Genomic DNA, 20445 nt, shown 5'->3' with positions numbered 1-20445 from the left:
TACAGTTGTTTCAAACATCTCAGTATTCTATACTTACCAGTGATATATCCATTCTGCAGAAGAAGGATGAGAATGGCTGCATATCTAAAAGAGCCAATCATTGTATCACACCAAGTGCAATAGGTCTTCCCGAATTAGAAACTGTTTCGTGTTTTTTTTACCAAGTCAGCTTCAGATTGACTGATATTTTAAGGCTTTCGATATTACTTCCGAGTCATAACCCCAACACACGATCCTGTACATATGTTTGGAGGGTGGGGTGGGGAGGGTCATAAAACACTTTTGTAGTATTTTTCGTCATTCCAGTCCTTTAATCATTACACCGCTAGAGAAAGAAATACAACACTCAAGGGAAAGACACGAGGTTCATGAAAAGCATTAACTCTTTAAAACTAAAAAACATATGTTAGCTTTTATTTTATATAAAATGATAACAAAGCTATTTATTTTTATCCCACCCCCTCCCCCTAGGGAACTAAAAGCAGCAAGATAAATTGATGTAAATCTTAAATTTATTTGCGACAGCATCTTTCGCTTTCATCTAGCTACAACGTCACCATCACTGATATTTTGACAATCAACAAAACAACACTTTTTTGTCAACACTACATCGTGATGTTTTATCAATATGTAACTTTACAAAAGAATTTTTTTTTAAAAATCTGACGATGGGATCAAATCGAAAGGCTACAAGTCAACACATGTAGCCCAATAACATTTCATATTTCTAATTTTCAATACGATGCCTAAATTCCTAAACGATTCAATGATTTGGTCATTTTGTAGAGTTCTGTGAAATACGGACGAACAATTTAGTTTTTAGTAAAATATGGTTCTTTTTTGTCAACTCCCCATGCTGCGTTACAATTATGTTTACTTTTTATGACTTCGACAAAATGGTTCTACGCAATATGGCAGCTAAACGCACGAAGTCGTCCATTCATTATTTGTTCATTTTACTTCTATGATTATTCAGTTTCATAAAGTCCTTAATAGCCAAACTTAACCTTCATTCCATGATCAATTTGGAATTGGTAAATAAAAATACCGCCGTTCGAAAATAATAAATGAAAAATACCACGCGTATTTGATAAATTCTGGTTTAAGAAATCTATCCTACTTGATGATATGCTATGTCACACTCATGCGATGGCATTGTCGTAAAGTTTGTTAGCCTCAACCAGCGGAGCAGAGTTCTCTGCTGATTCGTAGAGTGGGTTCAATGTGTAATGGTTGACTTCTGAGAGATTCTGATAGGTTGGTCTATTCAAAGCTGTGGGGGATTCCAATGTGTGGTAAAACACTTCAGGGGCGCCTTTACCAACGGGCTCGCGCGCCTGGAATTGAGGTCCGTCCGAATCTATATCCGGGGGCTCCAGTACGTGGTAAAAAACAGAAGAGGCGTCTTTGCCAGAATGATTGGTCGCATGGCATTGTGGTCCATCTGATGATTCTATATTTGGGTGCTCCAGCACGTGGTAAAATACATCATGGGTTTCATAACCAATAGGCTCGAGTGCATGACATTCTTGACGTTTTGTTGATCTTCTTGGAAGTGGAACTTCATTCAGTTGGGAATAATCAACGTCCTCGTAATCGGGAGGCTCGTCACGTGACTGAGGCTGCTCATCAACTGTGTTTACGGTTGACACGTCTGTGGTAGCTCCAGTAGTTTGGTCAATGATTATGTTTCCCCTGGTATAAAAGAACGAGTTGGATGCTTAAGATATAAGAGAGATTAATGGAAGGATTAATAATAGAGATGGTTTGTCTAGATCGATGATTAAGGCAGTGCTAGTGTGCATATAAAAATAGTGAGATACTAGCAAATGAGCGAGTTAAGATAAATAACAAACAAATACACAGACAAAATGTTGTTACTTACTGCTCGTATGTCGGATTTACGACCATCCCGTCATCCACACTGTCATAAAGATCATAGATATTTAAGGTATTTATAGTACAATTCAGTTATATTGGCTAGTAAGTGTGTAAAATAAAAGTGACTCATACCTTGGTGCACTTGTTCCACTCTTCGAGGCCTTTTTGGATCTGTGATATGATAGGAATAACAAACCATTAATTCATAAGCATGGGAATAAAAAGATACTTGAAATTTGATTCCTAGAGCTTTTTTGTTTTGTTTAAAGGCTGTGCATGAGAAGACACATTAATATTTGGATACCACTCCAACGAAAGATCCTATTCTCAAGAGGATAACTCGAGGTCTGAAATGAGAAACAGTATGCTCAAGGTAAAGAGGTCTACTGAAGCTCACCAAGGCTTACTTAGTCGACTGAGACGATTCTGCGTGTGCTTTTGAGAAGCACACTAATGCAGGAAGGAGAACGGCCGAGGAACAAGAGTAAGTATTCACGAATTTGGAATGTTTTTATTCGTATTCACATTTTTTGGCGTCTTATTAAAGTAATGTTACGTAACTAGATCTTAAATAAAATTTAGATCAAATACATGATTGTTTCATACCTGCAACGACAATAAATGTCGATAATGACGAGAACAATAAGGATAAAAACGACCAGCGGTATCACCATAAAAACTATTCTCCAAGTCTCGTCACAAAAACAAGTTTTTTTCAGTGGATGGATATCGCCTTTAATGTACTGAGATTTGTTTTTAGTTGTTGTTGGGTTGCATTGTACCGTTTCATTGGTTGTCGAGTTAACATTTGTTGTCGTTGGAAATGTTGTTGTTGCTTCTGTAGTTGTTGGCTGTTTAGTTGTTGGTTGTTTGGTTGTCGTTGGTTGTGTTGTTATGTGTTCTGTTGTTGGTTTGATGGTGGTTGTTGAATGTGCAGTTGTTTTTGGCGGGGCAGTAGTGGTTCTCTCTGAAACCAAAACAGCACGTATAAAAATGTTAGTTAATGAAAAAAATTGCGAGACAGTGTATAGACAAGATAAGAAAAAAGTCCAACGAACGAACGAACGAACGAACGAACGAACGAACGAACGAACGAACGAACGAACGAACGAACGAACGAACGAACGAACGAACGAACGAACGAACGAGCGAATGAATGAATGAATGAAAAACAAACGCCAAGAACAAACGAATGTATTTTTATCACGGTTTATATCATATTCCTGCTACTTTTTAATTCACTGCAAAAATCAAGAAGAACTCTCACTTTTTCCAACATATTCCTATAAAGTTGGCCATGTTAAGGTTAAGGTTTGTTGTAAGCTCATATAACTATTTAGGATTTTACAATAAAATTAAGAACGATAACTATTTAGGAAAAAAAGTAAAACGTTAAATTACACAGAATCAATGACTTGTAGAAGTTTCGCCCAAAATTGTTAAACCAAAAGGCTTCAACTTACCAGGTGTTTTGAACATCGTATAATTTGCCCTGAATCCAGTGCTGTTGTTTTCTTCATCTGATCGAAAAACGAACATCACGTCTCTTGTGGCAGTGATAGCGAAGGGTGGCTGTTGGCCAAAGAATGCTTGCTTTCGTTTGAAAATTCTACTATTATTTTCGTATAGCTGTAAACAGTCTTCATCGTACTCGTACAAAGAGAATGTTGTGAAGTTTACGACCAGGGTGTGATTATCAGGTACTATGATCCTCCACGAGCACAGCTGTCCATCCGGGTATTTACCAGGAAAGCCAGGAGACTGGAAAACACCTGAACTATTAGTCAGAGTATGATTACAGCCTGAAATGGAACATGTTTTTTAATTATGAAACCTTGGCTAGTAAAAGGGTTAGAGTCCAAGTTTGAAAACTTTCAAAACATCACTCGTGCCTATAAATTCCGAATTGTACAGTCGAGATCGTGCGATTTCCTAAACAAGGAAATGCTTCGTATTCCAATCTAAAAGGAAACTACGTTGTTCGACTGTAAATATATTACATTTTGCAACGTGTTACTCGGTCTTAGATTTCATAACTGCAGCCCACAACGTTTTTTTAAATAGTTTTATTAAAAACAATTCAGTAGAAAACTGGAAAATTGTCTGTTAGTTACTGATTCCTGAAAACAGAAATATCAAATAATTTGATTGCGATTTCTGATTTTTGAATACCAGGAATCTATAATCAGATTAACTGCAAAACATCTTGATTAACATCTTGGTCCCACAAAGCACTGACCTACATATATACGTAACGATAGTTGGGTAGGCTTTAACGACAATGTAAAAAATGCTAATATCCCTAGATAATGATCATGAGTAATAACGAGCTAGGTTTCTTACTTTCATAATAGCAGTAAAACACCAATTTCATGATATGGCACTGTTCCATTCTTCTGATAATAACTATAGCCGTAATAGTTATGCGTATGGTACTTGATCCTTTCAGTTGTTGCTACCATCCATTTGACTTGTTGACAGTCACGTGACCCATAAGGCAGCAGATAAAATGGTTTGGTTATCGGTAACGAGATTGGAATCTTTTTGTCACCACTTGTTTGACAGAAAAAATACAATTTGATAACCCAGGAGTAATACCATTTGGAATACCGCTGGTTAGTAGCAAATTGCGAAACACCGGAAAGAATGCTCTTGGCAGCGGTGTACATTTGAATCGATCCATAAGATTGCTTATCAGGTTTACCGTATATACAGTATTGCCCTGGAATATAAAATGCATTGATTTAATTAAGTAACTCAGTCAGTCTTGGTGACTACTTGTAACGTGCGTAGCCTAAAATAATTGTGAAACAACTGCATTAACAAACGTGTGCTTTTTGTTGTTTGAGAGCACAATCTTTCTAAAGATTAACGTTAATATTTTTAATTACTTCACAATGTATTTAAGAGCTTTCATCTTTAAGTGTATTCCTTCCTCAGTCATTTTAGGATGCCGTTCGGCACAGTTATCGAGATAATGTTTTATCCCATACCAAAAAAAAAGTCATTGTATCAGTTTTGTGCATTAGAATTGCCGGTAACGCAAGTACTAGAGTGGCCTACGTCTATATAGTTCTTTCAATGACCTTTTGAAAAGATTATTCATATTATGTTTCAGTGAAAAACTCCGCAGGCTACGCATATCTTGTAAAAACGTCAGCGCTGAAATGCACGCATGCATGAGCAACCGTTTGTTGAACCGGGAACATGCCCTTCATACCATTGATGAAATATGAATCTTAATTAATCACGTCCCCAGCATACGGCCGTTTGGGAGACAAATAAGGCTTATAAACGTCATCAAATATTCTTCAAGCCTTGGCGGGCAAACCATATATATGTTTTCACTGCGTTTTCACAGCTCCCTTTTCACATTTATCATTATCTTGTCTTATTACGCGTGTGTTGCGTAAAATTAAAACCTTAGCAGTCAATCAGTTTCATCGTCACGCGAAAGCCTCAAAAGTATTACTAACCTGTTGGCCAAGATTGATAAATGGTTCTGTCAATTGTTTTGATACAAAAATTTCTTATAACTCTGTCTTGAGAAACCTTCCCTTGTATGTGTAAGGCATTTGAGTTATCATTGTTAAGTCCCGCTGTGTACTGCTCTATCCGTCCTTCTGTTTCCCATCCAGTAGGACAACCTGCTTTGGGCTTGAGTAGAGCATAAGTTCCGGCCAACCATGTGGCTGAACCTAAAATATAATAATTCGATAAATATTACTGAAAATAAAACGCAGACAATTCGAATTATGATAGCTAGTTTGATGAAAAATACTGAGAATAAATAAATTGTCCTTGTTTTACGAGGGTAGCACTTATTAATAGGCAGTGGCTAACAAACTTGAGGCTTTCCGTGATTCATGTTCGAATTGGAATTTAGAATTTGAATTTTGCGGAGAGAGGAAAACCTGAGAACCCGGCGGAAGAAAAAACCCCGAAGCACAGGAAAGAACAAGTTAGAAACTCTACTCAAATATGACACACCGACTTCGACAATCGAACTCGGGTTACATATTTGAGAGGTAAGCGCTCTCACCGCTACGCCGCATCCGTGCTTTCCATAAATATAGACTCAGAGGCCCCGTCCACACGTATCCGGAAATTTTTGTATCCGCTAATTATTTTTTGCGGATACGAAAATGTTTGCGTCCATACGTAGCGTATTCGAATCGTTTTCACCGTCCACACGTCTCCGTTTTCGTAAAATTTGCGGATACGTGTGGACGGGGCCTCAGTTGGCGTGGATTTCTTTCGCCGTTCTGATGCCAACTAATGTTGTACATAAATGAATAACTAGCTGACGTCAATTGCACTTGTCTAGTGCGTACTCTGCCCTAGTGGGCCATTTGATTATTCCAGAAGTATTTAACTGATGTCTCTACGATTTTTTCTTCGCTAGCGTTTTCTATTTTCGATATTATTTTTAAACAAGTTGAGATACTGCGTTGTATTTAATAGATATTATCAAGCTCATGAATAATTAATGAGGACAACACAACAGAAATCACGACCGTGAAGAGTGTTGTAAATCTGATACAAAACTGTGTTCATTTGCATAAACTTTAAGTTGGATTTTCTTGGCCAGATTCACTTTAATCTTGAAAATTTTAATGAAACACAAAGGAACTAACCAGTAGACGTTTGATAAGTCATATACAGTATTCGTGTCCGTGTTGTATCAGATATACAATCACTCGGCTACGCCTCGTGGTTGTATGTCTGATACAACACGGCCACTCATACTGTATATATTACAAATAATGTGGCGGTTTAAATATAACAAGTTTTGACACGTGAAAACGTGTCAAATGTGCTGTGCACATTGGATACTTTGAATAATGTAGAAGACTATTTGGGATTTAGTCATTGTAAGACAGAAGAAAGTCCGTGGATTCGGTTTGAATATTTTTTTCACGGTCAAATTGAACCAGCATAAACGAGTCTTGGTCGCAAACCCCAAAGCAAGCCTCCGTCTCTCTGAGAACCAGTGTTATGGTGGCTCCATCGGCTCAAAAACACCACACAAAACATTATTGAACAGAAGATTCTCCATCTACAGAAAAAGTTTGGTCTCGAAAATTTACCTCAGAATACCCTGCGAGCAGAGTCTCCTTTCTCTCTTTCCTTTCTCTTATTCGGGGGAAGGTAAAGGGGACTTTGCTCGCAGGGTAACCTCAGAATGGAAATATTACGAAAAACGTATCTCTTTCCCCTCGCTTCTTAGTAAATGTGCCCCCCAAACAATGTGGCGTCGGAAACCGTGAAAGGAACTATAAATAAACTAATATAAAACTCGTGTGAGTACTCTTTTATGTAAATTATGACGCAGTAAATTCCTCGTCCACCCACTCGTTGAAGGTTTCGGCATGAAAATCCCTTTTTCATAAAAATATTCGACTAGAAATAGATACGTTTAGCTAACCAAAACAAAAATCATTACTTTAGTTAATGCAATAACATATAACTCGTGCGGGTACTGTTACTAAAACAAGGAACGGCCTGAAATCACCTGAAACCACCTAAAACGACCTGAAACGACCTGAAAGCGTCTTGAAACCAGCCAAAACATTGAATCTCCATCGAGTTTGACGTCCAGTTTGCGTATTTTATTGACTTAGCTATGATCGTCCAGTTTGTGTATTTTATTGACTTATTAGCTATGATCAACCGTCCCTACCTATGATCAACTGTTCCTAGCTATGATCAACTGTCAATAGCTATGATCAACTATCCCTAGCTATTTTCACCATTCTCTACTAATGGTTTCCTGTACCTATATATAGATTAATTTCCCCTTATATAAAGATATAACTAGCTAAAAACTAGTGTGAGCTGCGTCGGTGTTTCTAATGAAGCAGTAATGATGAAAAGGTAAATTATACACCGTGAAAAGATGAAAAAACTTACTGACGTTTCGGACGCTCCGACGAAGGACTAGCGTCCGAAACGTCAGTAAGTTTTTTCATCTTTTCACGGTGTATAGTTTACCTTTTCCCCTTATATAGTTTAATGAACTTAAAAACTTGCAGGCAGCATGGCTGAATTACGTTAAGCAGGGGCTTATCCAGGATTTGTCATGGGGGGGGCGTGGGGGTCGCAACATACGAAATTGTCACTATGACATCATATCACATACTGCATCAACGGTCGGATGATTTATCTTTGGCTTTGAAAATGGGGTCACAGGCACCCCTGAGCGCCCTAGATAGTCCTATGTTAAGTTTCACAAATTTACACGTTAAAGTATGTAAAAAATGTTCAAATTGTAATCATAGCTAGGGACAGTTGATGACAGCTAGGGATAGTTGAAAATAGCTAGGGACAGTTGATGACAGTTAGGGATACTTGAAAATAGCTAGGGACAGTTGATGACAGCTAGGGGCAGTTGAAAATAGCACGAGATAGTTGAAAATAGCTAGGGATAGTTGATCATAGCTAGGGATAGTTGATCATAGCTAGTGACAGCTGATCATAGCTAGGAACAGTTGATCATAGGTAGGGACGGTTGATCATAGCTAGGAACAGGTAATCATAGCAAGGGAGAGGTGAGGTATAAGTGTGGAATACTTCTATGGGAGACTATACGTATGAGCGACTATATGACATTCTACCATGAAGTACATCCCTTCCAAGGAAAACAAACACTCGATCGATCGATAAAAGTCAATAAAATACACAAACTGGACGACAAACTCGATGGAGATTCAATGTTTTGGCTGGTTTCAGGTGGTTTCAAGATGGTTTCAGGTCGTTTTAGGTGGTTTCAGGTTGTTTCAGGTGGTTTTAGGTCGTTCCTTGTTTTAGTAAATACCAATAATACTATTTTAGATCAATGACGCAGTAGAAATTCCTGGCCCGCCCCCATTCAAGCTTACGGCGTGAAATACGTTTTTGTCATAAAAATATTCGACTAGAAATAAATATGTTTTGCTAATCAAACCAAATATAATTTTTCTTGCTAATAAAATAATATAAATTTCGTGCGAGTACTATTTTACATCAATGACGCAGTAGAAATTCCTGGCCTGTCCATTTACAATCTTTTGTTTACGCAACTAATTCGAGTTGTATCAAAAAACAAAAATCGCACTTAAGGTTTCTAATTTAGCTCCAGTTTCTAATTATCTGCTTAGAACTACCAATTTAAGTTTAAAATAACTTGGATTAAGGCACTCTTACCACGAAAACCACATATGTTCAACCTTTTTCACCTCCTCCGTGTCCCGATCTTACAGATCTCAACGTGCATTTTCACCTCGTGTTTCACCAATGTCAATAATGACGAGGTCCACCAATGGCATTCGTAACACTAAATTCCGATCATACCTAACTCACCAAAAACAAATGTACTGTGCCCATAGGCCCAGCACAAAAATTCTTTATAAACGTTTTAAAACTATAGGAAATTAAATTACAAGCCAAGTAAGTAGCCAGATAATGAATCCGTTGATTTTTTAGACTTAAAATCTAACTGTTGCTGGTTTCACTATAGCCGCTTGAGGACTCGCTCGTTCGCGGTATGATACGAAACTGGTGAATAAAAACGATTTAAAGCTCTTATGTGATTATCTGTGTATTATACATTTAGGGTCGACTTTGATTGGTTAAAACTCAAATATGTCGCGAGATCTTATTGGACAGTTTTTACCGTGAAGTGATATCATATCACTTGACTGATATGAATTTTATTCACGGCTTTATTTCACTGATATCGACCCTAAATGTGTAATGAAATCAAATATAAACCACCGTCTCGATATATGAAAAGTCAACGTTGATTTGGTTAGAGCAACGCGACTCAGAGTTTCAAAATTGATGACATGCATGCGAATTAGAGTGCACGCGATATATCCGTGAAACTGATTACTAGCCATGTAGCGCTTGGGAGTCGGATTTAGATATCAACTAATTAGTTGTAAAAAAGCTAAGAATTCATTTAGGCACGAACCAAATAAAGACGCATAGAGGTATTTTCTTTTGTTCCCAATGTTCTGGTACGGCACTAAAGACATTACGTATTTGGTTTTTGTTTCACTTATATATGGCGTGCACTCTATGTGCTCTGGGGAAATGGCCCAAGTCCTGTAAATACATCGGCAGCTTAGCTCCTTTTTACATCAACTAAATTGCGAAATGTAATTTTTAAAACACTCGATATGCTTAATTCATAACTACAAATAGTCTTCTCACGTTTGCTTTCAACAACAAAAATCGAGTTTCTATTGAAAGGTCTGAAAGCTGTTTTTCAAATCTACTAATATATACGAAAAGATATAACTAGCTAAAAACTAGTGTGAGCTGCGTCGGTGTTTCTAATGAAACAGTAATGATGAAAAGGTAAATTATACACCGTGAAAAGATGAAAAAACTTACTGACGTTTCGGACGCTAGTCCTTCGTCGGAGTAAAAGAGAAAGAAGTGGTAGAAAGGAGTGTATATATAATAGAATAAGACAAAAGAAACCAATGAGAGCAAGGTTGGCAAGGAAACAAAAACAAACAATCAAAAGACAAAAGAAAAGATTAGTTGAAAGTAAAGCGTTCATTAATCCCGTTGGGACTAAGAGTGCCCAATAGGTGATAATATATATAATATATAATATATATATATAATATATCTGAAGATAATACCATACGTACTTTTGTTACAGTTGTTTCAAACATCTCAGTATTCTATACTTACCAGTGATATATCCATTCTGCAGAAGAAGGATGAGAATGGCTGCATAACTAAAAGCGCCAACCATTGTATCACACCAAGTGCAAAACGTCTTGCCGGATTAGAAACTGTTTCGGGTTTTCTTTACCAAGTCAGCGTCAGATTGACTGATGTTTTGAGGCTTTCGATATTACTTCCGAATCATAACCCCAACACACGATCCTGTACATCCGATGGGAGAGGAGAGTGGGGAGGGTCAAAAAACAGCTTTGTAGTACTTCATTGCAATCCTTTAATCATTACACCGTTAGAGAAAAAAATACAATACTCAAGGGAAAGCACGAGGTTCATGAAAAACATTAACTCTTAAAAACTAAAAACATATTTTGGCCTTTATTTTGAAATGATACCAAAGCTATTTATTTTTATCCCAATCCCTCTACCTAGGGAACTAAAGGCAGCAAGATAAATTATTGATTTATTTGCGACGTCATTTTTCGCTTTCCTCTAGCTACAACATCAACGTCCTTGATATTTTGACAATCAACAGAATAACACTTTTAAAAATTTCTATTTTCTAATGATCTATTTATTTTTCAGTAAAATAAGTTTTTTTTGTCAACTTTCCATGCTGCGTTATAGTTACGCTTATGTTTTATACGGCAAAGTGTGTCCACGCAAATACGGCAGCTAAGTCCTTCACCCCTATTCATTATTTGTTCATTTTACTTCTATGATTAGTTATATATGGTTTGATAACGGTCCTTAATAGCCAGTGGCTAACAAACTTATGGCCTTCATACCATGATCAATTTGCATTTACATTTGACGAGCAGTAAATCGCGTATAACCAGAGCAAGTAATTCCGATCCAGGAATGTCATTTTACTTTCGTACTATCACCGTATCGTGTTTTTTAATCAATTTTGTCACAGTCACCCGGAACCTGTCCTACATGATGATATGCTATGTCACACTCATGCGATGGAGTTGTCGTAATGTTCATGGTTAGCCTCGTCAAGCGGAGCAGAGCTTTCTGCTGATTCAGGGAAAGGTAACTGACCAGTTTCATGAAAACCTCTATGGCAATAAAACTCTTTGTTATATACCAACTGTCAAAGTCCATTATTCTCATACTCTAAATGGCCCTAAATAGCCTCAGTATTGGTTAAAGGTGAAACTGTACTTTCCCATTGGCATCATAACTAGACTAGAACACCATACTGAGAGTTCAAAACAACCTACGATTGCGTACCATACTTATTATATAACGGTATATTTAACCATTAAGTTTTCATTAGACAAGACAAATATATATATATATAATGCGGAAATTGATTGTGTTAGAAATGCGGGTTTCATGATGACTTTTAACACTCAACATGTCCCAAGATCTTACCTTTTTTCTCTACTGCTGTGTGTAGAAGAATCACAAAAACGAACCAACACCACGGATACATCGAGAACACGAGACGGTCACCTTCTCACTTATTTCTCTTCGTGTTAGGCCCCGTCCACACTATGCCGGATAAATTTGAATCCGAATTTTTATTTATTTGGTTAGGCCTACCGTCCACACTAGTCCGGGGGAATCCGAAACAATTCTTCAGCGAAAACGATTTTTTTCAAATACGGTCTCCAGAGTGGAACAATGTGAAAACGCCGGCTAGTCGTATTAGTGTGGACGGAGAACATTTCGTATCCCAAATTGTTCGAAACGATGACGTCATGATTGTCATGGGAACATTGCGGGAAGGCTAAAAATTCACCGCTGGCTCAATTTCAGCTTCGATGCACATGCTCAGATGTGCAATGAAGCGTTTTTGCCGCCTCTGATCAATAAATTATTATCATTATTATTATCATCATCATCATCATCATCATCATCATCATCATCATCATCATCATCATCATCATTATTATTATTATTATTATCATCATCATCAGACTAGTTTGGACGCGAAACATTTTATCCGTTTTCATGTGTGGACGGAAAACTTTTTTTCTCGGCTTCGGTATGAAAGTTGCGGATTCAAATTTATCCCGCATAGTATGGACGGGGCCTTAGAGATGGTTTTGTACCTCAGCAGTATACTTTCACTCTCTATTCTACGTACTACTTGCGCTACTACTGGTTTCGAAACAGAATGACTACCCCTCTTCTTATACGGTAGATTCATTTTCTTTGGGGGGGGGGGGGGGGGGGGGGGGGGGGGGGGAGAGGAGTAAGAGTAGGGTAAGGTAAAATCGTAGGAGTAGGAGTAGGGTAAGATAAAATCCTCAGTCATAAAAGCGAAGATTGATTAATGTGTGGGAAGGTTTGGGAATGTTCATTTCTATAACATGGCTTTTAAAAGCGGTCGTGGACATTGAAGACTAGTGGCTTGTCTTTCATGGATTCATGATGAAACCTTTTCAATACTAAATTTTCTAAACCAACATTCTAATGAAGTTTTAGTTATTGAAAATAATGACTAATCATTATCAGTGGCGGATCCAGGATTTTAAAGAGGGGGTTCCAACTAAAGTGGCCGCGACGTTGAAAAAGATGGTAAGATCGGCTTCACAAAAGGTAGTTCTAATTTCATTCTACTTAGCTTAAAGAACGCGATTGGCTTCACAAGATCCCACCCCTGCATGGATCCGCCACTTTACATGTACGTGCACCGTCGAGTCACTTCACAGCCACTTTTGATGACAGAAGAATAGAATCTCTTTCACTGATGATTCCAACGTACGCTAAATTCTAATTCGATCAGTGACTTCCGATGCTTGGACTGACATTGATTAGCCCATAGGTTCTCCCCTAGTATTATCGATAAAATTGATGTTAATTTGTTTAAAATGTGAAAGTTGCAGTCAGAATTCATAGTAATTTGTATTTGACTTGCTGACTCTGGTTTAAATATATTTAAAAAATATACAAAAGTTTCGAACAGTCCAATCTTTCTTTGTTTATTTGTTTGCAGATATAATTCGTCTTGATGCAATGTTTTCTCATTACATTGAGAACACCTGTCATTCGCAAGAGAATCATTTTTTGTTTAACGGTTGTGCATGAGAAGACACATGAATATGGGTACAACTAAAACCAAGAACCTTATTCTCCAAGGAATGACACGTGGTCTGAAATGGGAAAATATTCCACCAAGCTAAGACAAGCCAAGAATGAGGCCTATTAAACCAATGAAAAAGAATAACACTTTAAAGCACATTGACTTGAAAGAGTAAGTAATTTAATGACGTTCTTTCTTTTGTTGTTAGCCGGTGCATTCACAAAAGGGTCTTGAAGTAGCTTGGTTTATGTTTGTACACAACGTGAAGTAGAGTTCTTGTGTTCCTGAAGGTGTCCTTATACACATGGTTCAGTGTGGCAAAAAAGGGTATGTAGCTCACTTGCTTGTCCTGCTTGTCTGATGCAGATATTCATATGTTTCCTTCTGTTTTATCTATTCTCTTTTAAGAAAAAAGGACTAAAATAATGATATTAAAATGATCGATGAAAGATTCCTCAAAGGCATCCTTCACTACAAATTGTTAGGGAGGGGTGGGTGGAGTGAATAGGTCTACAGATCGACGGTTTTCGCCGGATTTCAGATCCAGAGTAAAATTTACACGGATTGGCGGATCCCGCCTACAAATGCAGCGAATTGCGGATTTCTCCATGTGTTTGGTCAAAACACGAAATTGCTAAAACACAATCACATGCGAGTCAACTGTCCAATTATTTGCGGATTCGGATCTGAGCAATTTGTTTTACGGATCGACGGATTCGGTCATTATCAACAATTACCTTATGATACTAATGTATTACCTTCCTTTACTTGAGTAAACTGCTACTGCTATTCTCGCTTGTCTTAAGAGTGTTTTAACTTTCTATCGGTAACTATTGTCATCACACACCCAGAGTTGTTTGGGGTAAAAATCGCTTTACCCTCAATAGGCCTTTCCCGAATTCGCTTGACTGATCACGAAACAATGGTTTCAAGTCGAGGTTGGACTTGATGAATAAAGGAATCAAGTTCAGTCTCTACTTCAAACCATTGTTTCGTGGCCATCCAAGAGAATTTGGGAAAGGCCTATTGATATTTGAATTTTACTCAAAATATTAGGTTAAAAATCTTTGCCCCATATTTTGGCTGAAGCGTATTACAGGTGATCGCTGGGGTAACAAATATCTTTGGCATCCCCTCTTCCCTAGAGGGTTTATTGACCTAAACAGATTTTGAATCAGTAACTTGTCAAAATCTGTCTTTAAGATTTCACCTCTCTTAGCTACCAATTTCCCACCTAATCACGAATTAGTTCTAACTTTATACTTCAAAGACGACCATTTTCTAATAGGATACTTTTAACCTTCAAGTTCTTTCAACTCACCGCTCGATGCAGACCAAAATATTGTAAACACCATTGGTGGTGTTGCGGTGGACATTGTAGGTGTTTCGGTAGGTGTAATTGCAGCTAGGGAAATAAGAATAAGAACACTTAAGAACAGTTATATTTGTTATACTTTATAGTCACTTTTATAGTGAGAATGGAGGGAGCAATGGTCAAACTAACAAATTTGTGAGCGTCCCTATAAGGAATTGGTTCAACTTTTACTCCGGTCCTTTCTTCAAACCCGAGTTCGTATCTACTCACCTTGTTGTATGAACACACGATATTTTGCTCTGAATCCGGAGCCAGTGTCTGATTCATCCGAACGAAAGACGAACCGTACATCACTGTTTGCTGACAATGTAAAGGGTACCGTGGTATTAAGGGAAATCGCATGCCGTGATCTAAAACTTCCATTGATCCTTTTAGAATATCTCAAAGAGTCGTTTTCATTCAAAGAGAAGTTGGTGAAACGAACACGTAGGGTGTGATTATCAGGGACCATGATCCTCCACGAGCACAGCTGTCCATTCGGGTATTTACCGGGGAAGCCAGGGGACTGGAAAACACCTGAACTATTAGTCAGAGTATGATTACAGCCTGAAATGGAACATGATTTTTAATTATGAAACCTTGTTGGCTAGTTAAAAGAGTTAAAAGGTGTGTACACTAATAGCGTGAACTAATTAGGATTTTACAATAAAATTAAGAACGACAACTATTTAGGCAAAAAAGTACAATGTTAAACTGCACAGAATCACTGACTGAGAAGTTTCGCCCAAAATTGTTAAACCAAAAGGCTTCAACTTACCAGGTGTTTTGAACATCGTATAATTTGCCCTGAATCCAGTGCTGTTGTTTTCTTCATCTGATCTAAAAGCGAACATCACATCTCTTGTTGCTGTGATGGTGAAGGGTGGCTGTTGACCAAAGAATGCTTGCTTTGGTTTAAAAATCCTACTATTATTTTCGTATAGCTGTAAAGAGTCTTTATCGTACTCGTACAAAGAGAAGTTTGTAAATTTTACAATAAGGATGTGATTATCAGGGACCATGATCCTCCACGAGCACAGCTGTCTATCCGGGTATTTACCAAGGAAGCCAGGGGACTGGAAAACACCTGAACTATTAGTCAGAGTATGATTACAGCCTGAAATGGAACATGATTTTTAATTATGAAACCTTGTTGGCTAGTTAAAAGAGTTAAAAGGTGTGTACACTAATAGCGTGAACTAATTTAAACTACGTTATATTAGTAAAGCAGTATTAAAAACGAAGAAGGTTATGAATCAGAATCACAATGAAGTGGAACTTGGCACGTTCGTTTTTCTATTTTACACTCCAAGAAATAGCTAAATAAACAGCTATTAATCATTTTAAAGAACATTTGAGAACATTCAACTTCTGTTGTTACATTTTCAGTCTTATAACATGGTATTTGATTGGCTATTTTCTTTTGGAGTGTTATAAAAACAAAAACAAAAAAAAACCCAAAAAAATCGGAAAATGGTCCGTGTAACACTCCACAAAGAGCTTTTCAATTTAGTTGGCGTGAATGGGACATATGAAATTTGCCTGATTTTTGAACTTTTCATTTTTTACGATCATGTCAAAATTCGAAAATTATCTCATCAATGTCAATTTTCAATTTTCGAATTCAAAAATGAAAAATCAAAATATATATTTGAAATGACTTTTCGAAATTTTGATTTTGTCCTCTGAAAACGAACTTTGGAAAAATATCCTGTAGACAGGGGGGGGGGGTGAAGATTAGGCGGACTGAGGGGAGGTGGGTCCACTAACAACAACAACAATAAAAAAAAACATCGAGGGAGGGGAGGCACCAAGAACCCACCTACTGACCGCACTGTTACGGCACGAGGTTTCTAGTTCGTAATCGTATCATCCCGGCTTCCACTTTGTAAAAAAAGGCACGAGATTGAAGTATCGTTACTTGTGTTGATTTGAATGAACGACATGGCGTCAAACAGAAGTGTTTTAGATCCTTATGAACACGAAATCAAACAGCTTATGGAAGATTTTGGATATACGCTTCGTGAAGTTGGAGTGTTTTTAACCGAGAATTATGGATTACAACGAGGATGTTCTGAAAGGAATCTACAAGTCTTCTGTTCTTTGAGAGACATTCATCGGCACGACTACGGTAGGAAATATCAAAAATCACCAATCAGATAACAGTAAAGCTAGACGGAGATGAACTGATAACAGCATTAGCCAATGAGGTTATCGCGTTCTCACGCTCCATACTTGTCTTCCAAAGTGGCCTAGGTAGTATAGTCGAAGCCGGGATGATACGATTACGAACTAGAAACCTCGTGCCGTAAAAGTCCGGTCAGTAGGTGGGTTCTTGGTGCCTCCCCTCCCTCTATGTTTTTTATTATTGTTGTTGTTGTTGTTAGTGGACCCACCTACCCTCAGTCCGCCTAATCTTCACCCCCCCCCCTGTCTACAGGATATTTTTCCAAAGTTCGTTTTCAGAGGACAAAATCAAAATTTCGAAAAGTCATTTCAAATATATATTTTGATTTTTCATTTTTGAATTCGAAAATTGAAAATTGACATTGATGAGATAATTTTCGAATTTTGACATGATCGTAAAAAATGAAAAGTTCAAAAATCAGGCAAATTTCATATGTCCCATTCACGCCAACTAAATTGAAAAGCTCTTTGTGGAGTGTTACACGGACCCTCTAAAATGGGCGATCTGAGACGATGTTTTTATGTTTTCTTGCGAAAATATCACATTTCTAACTCCACTGGTCATGTAGGCTTCGTATTTCAATCTAAAAGGAAAATTCATTGTTCGGCTGTGAATATATTACATTTTGCAGCGTGCTACTATGTTTTTTGAAATAGGTTTATCAAACACAATTCAGTAGAAAACTGGAAAATTATCTGATAGTTACTGATTCCTAAAAACAGAAATATCAAAAAATTATTTGATTGCGATTACTGATTTTTGAATACCAGAATTCTATAATCAGATTAACTGCAAAACATCTTGATTAACATCTTGGTCCCACAAAGCACTGACCTACATATATACGTAACGATAGTTGGGTAGGCTTTACCGACAATGTAAGAAATGTTACTATTCCTAGATAATGATGATAAGTAATAACGAGCTAGGTTTCTTACTTTCATAATAGCAGTAAAACATGGTGATTCCATTATCATGATTTCCGTCACCAAGTTCATGATATGGCACTGTTCCATGCTTCTGATAATAGTAGTAGACATACGTATGATACTTGATCCATTCAGTTGTTGCTACCATCCATTTGACTTGTTGACAGTCACGTGACCCATAAGGCAGCAGATAAAATGGTTTGGTTATCGGTAACGAGATTGGACTCTTTTTGTTGCCACTTGTTTGACAGAAATAATACAATTTGATAATTGTATAGGGGTAATACCAGTTGTAATACCGCTGGCTAGCAAATGGCAAAACACCGGAAAGAATACTCTTGCTATCAGCGCACATTTGAATCCATCCATAATATTGCTGATAAGTTTTGCCGTATATACAGTATTGCCCTGGAATATAAAATGCATTGATTTAATTAAGTAACTCAGTCAGTCTTGGTGACTACTTGTAACGTGCGTATACATGCGCATGCTTGCGTAGCCTAAAATAATTGCGAAACAACTGCATTAACAAACGTGTGCTTTTTGTTGTTTGAGAGCACAATCTTTCTAAAGATTAACGTTATATTTTTAATTACTTCACAATGTATTTTAGAGCTTTCATCTTTAAGTGTATTCCCTTCCTCAGTCATTTTAGGATGCCGTTCGGCACAGTTATCGAGATAATGTTTTATCCCATACCAAAAAAAAAGTCATTTTATCAGTTTTGTTCATTAGAATTGTCGGTAATGCTGTTCATTACGTCTATGTAGTTCTTTCAATGACCTAAAGCTTATTCATATTATGTTTCAGTGAAAAACTCCGCATATCTTGTATAAAACGTCAGCGCTGAAATGCACGCATGCATGAGCAACCGTTTGTTGAACCGGGAACATGCCCTTCCTACCATTGATGAAATATGAATCTTAATTAATCACGTCCCCAGCATACGGCCGTTCGGGAGAAAAATAAGGCTTATAAACGTCCTCAAATATTCTTCAAGACTTAGAGGGCTAACCATATATATGTTTTCACTGCGTTTTCACAGCTCCCTTTTCACATTTATCATTATTTTTGTCTTATTACGCGTGTGTTGCGTAAAATTTTAATTTTAAAAAACCTTAGCAGTCAATCAGTTTCATCGTCACGCGAAAGCCTCAAAAGTATTACTAACCTGTTGGCCAAGATTGATAAATGGTTCTGTCAATTGTTTTGATACAAAAATTTCTTATAACTCTGTATTGAGAAACTTCCCCTTGTATGTGTAAGGCATTTGAGTTATCATCGTTAAGTCCTGTGTACTGCTCTATCCGTCCTATATTTTGCCATCCAGTAGGACAACCTGCTTTGGGCTTGAGTAGAGCATAAGTTCCAGCTAACCACGTAGCTGAACCTAAAACATAATAATTCGATAAATATTACTGAAAATAAAACGCAGACAATTCGAATTATGATAGCTAGTTGTGATGAAAAATACTGAGAATAAATAAATTGTCCTTGTTTTACGAGGGTAGCACTTATCAATAGGCAGTGGCTAACAAACTTGAGGCTTCCCGGTTTCATGTTCGAATTGGAATTTAGAATTTGAATTTTTGCGGAGAGAGAAAACCTGAGAACCCGGCGGAAGAAAAAACCCCGAAGCACAGGACAGAACCAGTTAGAAACTCTACTCAAATAGAACACACCGACTTCGACAATCGAACTCGGGTTACATATTTGAGAGGTAAGCGCTCTCACCGCTACGCCCGCATCCGTGCTTTCCATAAATATAGACTCAGAGGCCCCCGTCCATACGTATCCGGAAATTTTTGTATCCGCAAATCATTTTTTTGCGGATACGAAAATGTTTGCCGTCCACACGTAGCGTATTCGAATCGTTTTCACCGTCCACACGTATCCGTTTTCGTAAAATTTGCGGATACGTGTGGACGGCGCCTCCTTTGGCGTGGAGTTCTTTCGCCGTTCTGATGCCAACTAATGTCATCAACTAATGGCGTCATTGCACTTGTCTAGTGCGTACTCTGCCGTAGTGGGCCATTTGATTATTCCGGAAGTATTTAACTGATGTCTCTACGATTTTTTTCTTCTTCGCTAGCGTTTTCTATTTTCGTATTATTTTCAAACGAGTGGAGATACTGCGTTGTATTTAATAGATATTATCAAACTCATGAATAATTATTGAGGAAAACACAACAGAAATCACGACCTGAAGAGTGTTGTAATCTTGCTGATACAGAGAAAAAACTGGGGGGTTGGATAGTCGAATAAAAATTGGCGAGGGTGGCTACATGGCTTTAAGTTGGATTTTCTTGCCAATTAACTTTTAATTTTGAAAATTTTAGGGAAACACAAAGGCACTAACAGTAAATACACGTGT

At 37.5% G+C, this 20445-nt stretch overlaps 2 protein-coding genes across 2 annotated transcripts in view; both read right to left on the bottom strand.

Moving 5' to 3' along the window:
• Positions 1-20445, bottom strand: part of LOC116294666 (uncharacterized) — a 63569-nt gene that overhangs the window by 29534 nt on the left and 13590 nt on the right. The window contains exons 5-8 of the mRNA XM_089030511.1: positions 18081-18479; positions 15733-16071; positions 15186-15521; positions 14922-15005 (exon numbers count right to left, since the gene is read on the bottom strand). Of these exons, the coding sequence (XP_088886637.1) occupies positions 14922-15005; positions 15186-15521; positions 15733-16071; positions 18081-18479 (1158 nt within the window). The remainder of the gene's footprint in view (positions 1-14921; positions 15006-15185; positions 15522-15732; positions 16072-18080; positions 18480-20445) is intronic.
• Positions 495-20445, bottom strand: part of LOC148910940 (uncharacterized) — a 22613-nt gene continuing 2662 nt past the window's right edge. The window contains exons 2-9 of the mRNA XM_089030581.1: positions 10570-10767; positions 5358-5579; positions 4229-4603; positions 3345-3683; positions 2488-2848; positions 2014-2052; positions 1886-1924; positions 495-1695 (exon numbers count right to left, since the gene is read on the bottom strand). Coding sequence (XP_088886707.1) covers positions 1143-1695; positions 1886-1924; positions 2014-2052; positions 2488-2848; positions 3345-3683; positions 4229-4603; positions 5358-5579; positions 10570-10633 — 1992 coding nt within the window. The 5' untranslated portion in view covers positions 10634-10767 and the 3' untranslated portion in view covers positions 495-1142. The remainder of the gene's footprint in view (positions 1696-1885; positions 1925-2013; positions 2053-2487; positions 2849-3344; positions 3684-4228; positions 4604-5357; positions 5580-10569; positions 10768-20445) is intronic.

This window comes from Actinia tenebrosa, unplaced genomic scaffold (genome assembly GCF_029948245.1).
Source record: "Actinia tenebrosa isolate PJP-AT-01 unplaced genomic scaffold, QUT_ActTen_1.0 PGA_scaffold15__27_contigs__length_11533743, whole genome shotgun sequence".
NCBI classification, from domain to species: domain Eukaryota; kingdom Metazoa; phylum Cnidaria; class Anthozoa; order Actiniaria; family Actiniidae; genus Actinia; species Actinia tenebrosa.
Note: the sequence above shows the minus strand (reverse complement) of the source record. Positions and strands in the feature narration are given on the sequence as shown.